Source organism: Sinocyclocheilus rhinocerous, unplaced genomic scaffold (genome assembly GCF_001515625.1).
Source record: "Sinocyclocheilus rhinocerous isolate Xijiao unplaced genomic scaffold, SAMN03320098_v1.1 scaffold491, whole genome shotgun sequence".
NCBI lineage: Eukaryota > Metazoa > Chordata > Actinopteri > Cypriniformes > Cyprinidae > Sinocyclocheilus > Sinocyclocheilus rhinocerous.
The window spans coordinates 567071-574533 of NW_015625034.1; the positions used below are offsets into that span (position 1 = coordinate 567071).

Consider the following 7463-nt stretch of genomic DNA (forward strand, 5'->3'; position numbering starts at 1 on the left):
TATTAATTAAATAGGCTACATGTGAGGAATAAAAGTTTGGATGCTACAGACGTTTTTGCGGAGTAGGTGGTGGAATTTTCACAAATTTGGAATTTTCACAAAGAAAACAGTATAATTTAATGAATTGGTTCACATAAATACAGCGATCTGATCATTAAAGAGTTTGAAAAACACATTATTGTAAGACACATAATTTGTGTTTCGCTATAAAACTGATTTTGAAAGCTGAGACTTATTAAAAGTAGGCCTACCAAAAGCACAAAGCTTATTGCTATTAGGTGGCTGGTGCACTACAAATAACAAATGCAATGGAAGACATGAAATATTATTTCTAAGCATACTGTCCCCGCGAGTATGACACATGGTATGATTTCTGCTAATAATCCCACATACCTGTATATTTGTAGTGTATTAAAAAAAGGTTAAATAAGAGAGCTACAGCGCCCCCCCCAAAAGGAATGTCGATTGGGTGTGTGAGCTGAAGTTAAGATAAAAAGTTGTTCCTGCTCAGTCTGTTAATAAATATCATCCGCGAGTCCTTAAAATGGACTCTTCCTCATTCCAGTAAGATGATGCAGCCGCTCGGACGCAACAATATTCAAATCAATTCCGGTGGCCTGGCAACTTCTCCTGGTGCTCTCAATACGGCCCATTTGCATGCGCAATAAAGGCTATACTCTCAAAATATTATAACTTTAATTTCTACGATTTAAATTCTCGAAACATTTCGGCTTTATTCTCAAAATATTTCGACTTTATTCTTGTAGTATTTCAACTTTATTCTCGAAACATTTCGACTTTATTCTCGTAATATTTAGACTTTATTCTCGAAATATTTAGACTTTATTCTCGTAATTTCGACTTTATTCTCTAAATATTACGACTTTAATCTCGTGATCTTAGATTATTTATTTTTTTAACGTGGCACTAAAACGTCGTCGTACGTGTTAACTTAATTAATTAGTTATAAAAAATAACGCGATTAAAATATTTTAACGCAGTTAATGCACTGGCCCCGCCCCCAGACCTGTACGTCATCTTACATTTCATACAGTTGACTGTTGACAAATATGATGCAGGGCAACAACTCCATAAATGACAGTTATGCCCTAATATTCAAGATATTGGTGCAAAAATGCCCCTATATGTGTTTTTGTCTCATATTTATAGTTCCCCTCTTTAGAAATCACGTTCCCCCCTCTAACGCCGGGCCCTTGGACTCGTCCTAACCTCCCCCCCTTACGGCGCCCCTGATAAGCAATATCACAATAGTGCTGTTTGTCTCAAATATCACAAGTTTAAATGTGGTTTTATACAACAGTTCAGTAAATAAGAAGTTGATACTGTGTTATCTTTTAAACATAATATTGTTTTTTTGCTCAATTTTGCAGAGAACATAATTAGCCTTTTTCACACTTGCTTTAAAGCCACAGCAGAATTGTTGCACGTCTCCGAGCAACACAGCGGTGTTTAGTTTCTGAATGAATGTGTTTTGAACGAATTGTGTGAATCAATGATTCAAAGGCCTATTCATAAACAGCCCATTTACTTCATTCCTGAATGAATCAGCCGTTCAATGAATGAATGAATGACTCATAAAGACATTTACCGCCACCTGCTGGCAGATTTAGTTTCTTATTTACTTATTTATTTCTTATTCTTATTTAGATTATTAAAAAAAAAAATAATAATAGTAATAATAATAATAATTAAAAATAAACAAAATAAAGGGATAGTTCACCCAAAAAAATTTAAATTCTGTCATCATTTACTCACCCTCATGTCGTTTCAAACATTTCGTTTGTGAAACATAAAAGAAGGTATTTTGAAGACTGTTGGTAACAAAGCTGTTTTGGTTACCAATGGCTTTCATTGTATGAACAAAAAATACTGAGATGTTTCTCAAATGATCTTCTTTTATGTTCCATAGTTTATGTTAGGCCGTTATAGCCTAAATGTTTATGTGTAATACATTTTATGTTGAATCAAATAAAATATTTCTAAAGCTACAATTTGTAATGTCTACTTGATCCCTTCTCATTTAACACAAAAATAGCTTTAAATAATCTTTTGTGGGTATTTCCACAATCAAATTAATTTTGCGATTAATTAGATTAATTAATCAAAACATCATGTAATTAATTAGATTTAAAATTTGAATCGACTGACAGCCCTAATTATATTATATTATATTATATTATATTATATTATATTATAAAGCAATACATGATTTTTTGTTAATCTGGGTTCTTGTATGCACAAGTTTTTTATTTTTATATATATTTTTAATGATGGTTGGTTTCATTCTCAACTGTGAATTGCCAGCCCAAGTCATACAAAGTTCTACCAACTATCTACATAATTGGATGCAATACAGTAAAAAGTTGGGTCAGTGGTCAAAACGCAGCATTTGAATCCTGCTTGGCCTAAAACCACCGCTCTCTGATCAGAATCCAACCTCATAAAGTAAAAACGAAATCCCATGGCAATGTGCAGATACAATGGAGATTCAAGTCCAACTGCTGGCTAAATTATTCCATACCATAAAGTATCACTTTACAGCACACAGACCTGACAAATACGGTTTATTGCACTGTTCGGTCCAAAACCAGAAGAGTCCAAGTAAAACATTATTGCCAGAAATAAAAGCTAGATGGATGGGTGCCACAGCACTTGGGTTTGTGTGGGAAATTTCAGCCAATTTGCTCCTCCTGCTAAAATTAGGATCAACTCTGAGAGTACTTTCACCATTAAAATAGAAACCACACAAACCTGGTAAAACCTTTTTGTCAGATGCCATAACCCAAGACAGTAAAATAAGCCATTTAAATAATTCTAAACAGAACTAATTGTGAGGGTACTGTGTGCTTTCAGGATAAAAGAGAAAATCCATCCAATTCTTTGATGAAAGATTTCAAAAATGCTCTCAAGGACAAAAGAGCACTTATATAACGAACAGAGCAAAATGTGCTTACTTACAAAGTCTACATTAACTTTCTGAAACATTCTGTGCTTAACTGATATAACAACATTTGCAAACAGTTTTTAAAATACATAAAACATGCCATAGATTGTTAGTACAGACAACTCAGATGAGCTGTGGCACATTCTAGAACAAGGGTGTCAAACTCCTAGAAGGTCACAAGCTATGTTGGACTAATAACTAATAACTTATATTGGGGTAAACATATATGGAATTCACTAATCGCATTCACTTTAGATTACAGACGCAGTACAAGGCGAGTGTCCATGATAAATTATAGAAAAATATCTTTCAAAAAAGCTTCTTAGGAAGTATTCTTTGTATTCATGTTGGTTTCATATGGTTTTGAAAGTTTTGCAAGAAAGGTTTCAATATAATTACTATAAAATATCATGAGGTGTAAATAAATCAATTATATAAATTATTCAGTTTCATTTAAAATGAATTATTTCAGTCACACTTTATTTTAAGGTCCAAATCTCGCTATTAGCAAGCAATTAACTATGATTTTTGCCTCAATAAACTGCTAATTTGCTACTTATTAATAGTTAGTACGGTAGTTTTTAAGTTTAGGTATTGGGTAGGATTAGGGATGTAGAATATGGTCATGCAGAATATGTGCTTTATAAGTACTAATAAACAGCCAATATGTTAATAATAGGCATGCTAATAAGCAACTAGTGAGAATTGGTCCCTATACTAAAGTGTTACCTTTAATTCACATCATTCGATTTTTCAGTTGCACTACATGGCATTTTACCGCCTGAAATAACCTCAACTTATCATAGAAAAGGTCACATTATTTGATTCTTTGAAAGACTTATTGACCTTGAAACATTGTCATAAGGATCCACAGGGGTCCTCTCTATGAAAATTTTTCCCAGCATGTTTCTGCCTGTTGGCTTAAAGTTTTTATAATAATAAGAAGAAGAAGAAGAAGAAAAAGAGATTATGCCAAACTACTTAATAAGGTTTTCTTTTCAAGATATTCATTCCTTTAATGAGGCTCTTTTTCTACATTATGATTTCAGGACAGTTGTCTCACCCTGACATTTTTTACTTAAATGTCAGAAAAAAATATATATCAAGGTGAATTTAATTCCAAAATGAAAAACATGCTATTCATAGAAGAGGTGTATTCAGGTCAATGTATGCATGATAGCATTTTAATGCCTTTATGAACAAATTAATCAGATGAGAAAAAAAAAAATCACTGACAGATAATAATTTAGCAATTAGTGAATATTTCCAAACAACAACACTGGCAAATGGAACACTGAAGAAAAAAATAAAAATAAACAAATTACTGCTCGTGGCTTAACTAACTAACTAACTACCTAACTAACTAACTAACTAACTAACCAACAATAATCCATCTGAAACCAAACATTAACAAACTTAGGCATAAAAAAGGAAAATGAATTGTAAAACTGATTTAAATCAAATAAATACAATTAATATTAATGCATCACAGGCAATTTCACAATTACTTTAATTATTAACAATTATTTAGTGGAAACGTAATAAATGAACTAATTTATTACTTATTACTTCTCTTCACATGTAATTAAATTAACGGTGTCAAAGCTGTAAGTTGTGAGCTACTTGCAACACAACAAATTAAAGATTGTTGCCTACCTGTCCCGCTGTATATGAAAATAGAACATTACAAATATTCATTCCAATATAATAAATGAACTTAATTAACATAATTACATCTTCAAATATCTGACACCCTTGTTCTAAATCATCCAACAGAACATAACAGTGTTAATATGATAGGGAAGTGTACTTTGTGCTGTTGGAAGTACTGAGCAGCTCCCACCCCGCCTGGCTCCTCTGCGGACCACAGCACCGTCCTCAGTGTTCTTTTGGGACGCAGCCCTGGGGACCCAAGCAATCGACAGTATGAGCTAACCACAAAATATTTCAGAATACATTTTCATAACGCAGCCACTGTAATATTGCTTCACTGGCTAAGATCAAGGTTAGTCGCTTTCATCAATCTGATCTTTAGCAGAAAAGGACAAGAGAAGATTACATTTATTTTTAAAATAAAAGTGCATATGTAAGGTCAGGTTGACACATCAGAGACGGCATGCTGACGTATCTGGGAAGGCAATGCTAGATGATCCTGGCCGTCCAGACAGTTGCATACTGGGCACTTGATAACTTGTCTGTACTTCCTGCAGAGTGGAATCTGTGAGAGATATTTTGGGCTTAATTGTGTTGGGCTTTCTCGATGATCCAGATGGGAGAGCTGTCCGTATGTGCATCCATCTCCTAAACTGCAAGGTATACATAGGAAAACATTTTTGTTTTCCTATGATTTATGGATTCTGAGCAAATAGCTCACACTGTTGCAATAATAAAAAACTTGCATAGTAGAAACAGAGCCAAGGACTGGATGAACTGAACGTTGTTGTTTAGCATTTAAAACGTTGTAGAGAATGCTTACTCTACCAGCAGTGAAATGAATCATGTTGTCTGTGGTTATTGTGCACCATTATAGCTTTATTTCGCCAGTGTTTGTGGACGCCCATTGCCAAGAGAAAGATGTTAAATACAAATGAGCACAACCCTCGGTATTGCCTGTGCAATAAAGCAACAATAGAGAGGAGAGGGGCCAAGAGACTCACACCGCATTGCATATTGACACTCAGCAGGAATCTTAATAATCTCCATTAATAACAGAATACTCTCAATACACTGCACTGCTTCAACAGTTACTGCACTTGCCCCCAAAAATAATATGCATACAGTCTGAACTAAAACATCTTCCAAACACTAATCTTTTACAATTATTTTAAAATAGTAATTAAAAATACTAAAAATAATATAATGACGTATAAACACATGCATTTTCATTGAATTCTTTATGACTAATTTTAGAAGAGCAATATACAGTGGTAATTAATTCACAGCACATGTTTTTTTTCTGATTAAAAATAAAAAAAATTAAGCATTTTAAAATATATATCATAAAAATGCTTATAGGGTAATTCTGTGTCAACACAGCCAGAGGGTCTGGTGAAAGACATGGACAAATATAGAAATAAAGAAGAAAGCCAGCTGTATGCATTGCACAGTGACCCACATTTGGTTTTTGGCCATTGAAAATTGATCAGATTTAACAATTATCTCTAGGACTGAATCTCACATAACCTTAAAAATGAAGATGCCAAAAGAAAAGTCTGTTACGAATGAGAAACCAAAATCATGTAGAGACACAGACATGCAAACTCTGGGTTGGTTGGTTGGTTGGTTGTTTGGTTGGTTGGTTGGATGGATGGATGGATGGATACACACACACACACACACACACACACACACACACAAACATACATACATACATACAATACACAATGTACATAACACGCACAATTTCATACTTCCTAGACACTTTTAGTGTACCAAATATATTTAAATGCACGCATGGGGAGAAAGCATCATATTGCAATATTTAATATTAATTATATTGGCCGCCATGTTTCCTATACATGTTTGTTCTAGAAAATACGAGTTTACTACTTTACTAACACAAAAGGAACAGCTCTGGTGACAAACAGTCAGGCTTACTTTCCTCCTCTATTCATTGCTTGAATTGGCCACAATCACAGAGCGTGAGTGAATGATGAAATGATTGAGGACTAGGCCTACACCTAATGAAAGTCAAAGACAGTCTGCCTCCCACACCATGTTCAGTTTTCACCCTTTCAGTTTAACATGAAGTTATACTTCTGTTTGGTATTCATTTATTTTCACCGATCTTTGTATCTATTCTTATGTAGACAGAACACCATGTACATTATATACAAGTCAGTAACCAGTGTCTATATTGGAAAAAAAGAACAAAATGATGGGCTTCCATCTACACCTTCATGACCCCCATTGAATTTTTTAAAACTGCATGTTAAAATTTTTTGTGTAGTGTAAAATAATCATGGAGTTTATCCAAAATTTCTTCCCTGACCTTTGGTAAGAAGTTTTGTGTGCAATATGCATCAGATGGTCAGTGGACAGACTGTGTATCATCAGAAAACCTTCTAACCTGAACTCAATTATGACTTATCTAAAAATATTTGCAGTTTATTTACTTTTATTAAGTTATTTTTAAAACTTTATATCTTTTTATACACCTTCTACAGTCAACTTAATGAACCAAGCACTAATAACGATTTTATTTTCTACTCAATATTTCAATTTACAGTTAGACGGCTATTTTTCACCACATATTTATTTAACAAAGAAAAACACACTCATTAGTAGGGCTAAATTGCCCTGCAGGCAATTTTGTCTCCTATAAGCACAAAATGAAAAATCTTCCTGTCAAACACAATAGGGTTTTTTATTTAAGAGTAAATAACAAACTAAGACAGGCACTGCTCTCAAATGTTTTATTAAGATCATAGTAATATTACATCTAACTGACAGTGATGATATGAATGCAAATACAACATCAGTGAATCCCAGCTCATTT

The 7463-nt window shown here is 33.6% G+C and overlaps 1 protein-coding gene across 1 annotated transcript in view; it reads right to left on the bottom strand.

Annotated features, from left to right (window-relative positions):
• Positions 1-7463, bottom strand: part of LOC107749145 (carboxypeptidase Q) — a 54294-nt gene that overhangs the window by 9119 nt on the left and 37712 nt on the right. Inside the window, exon 6 of the mRNA XM_016564248.1 lies at positions 4776-4867. Within this exon, the coding sequence (XP_016419734.1) occupies positions 4776-4867 (92 nt within the window). The remainder of the gene's footprint in view (positions 1-4775; positions 4868-7463) is intronic.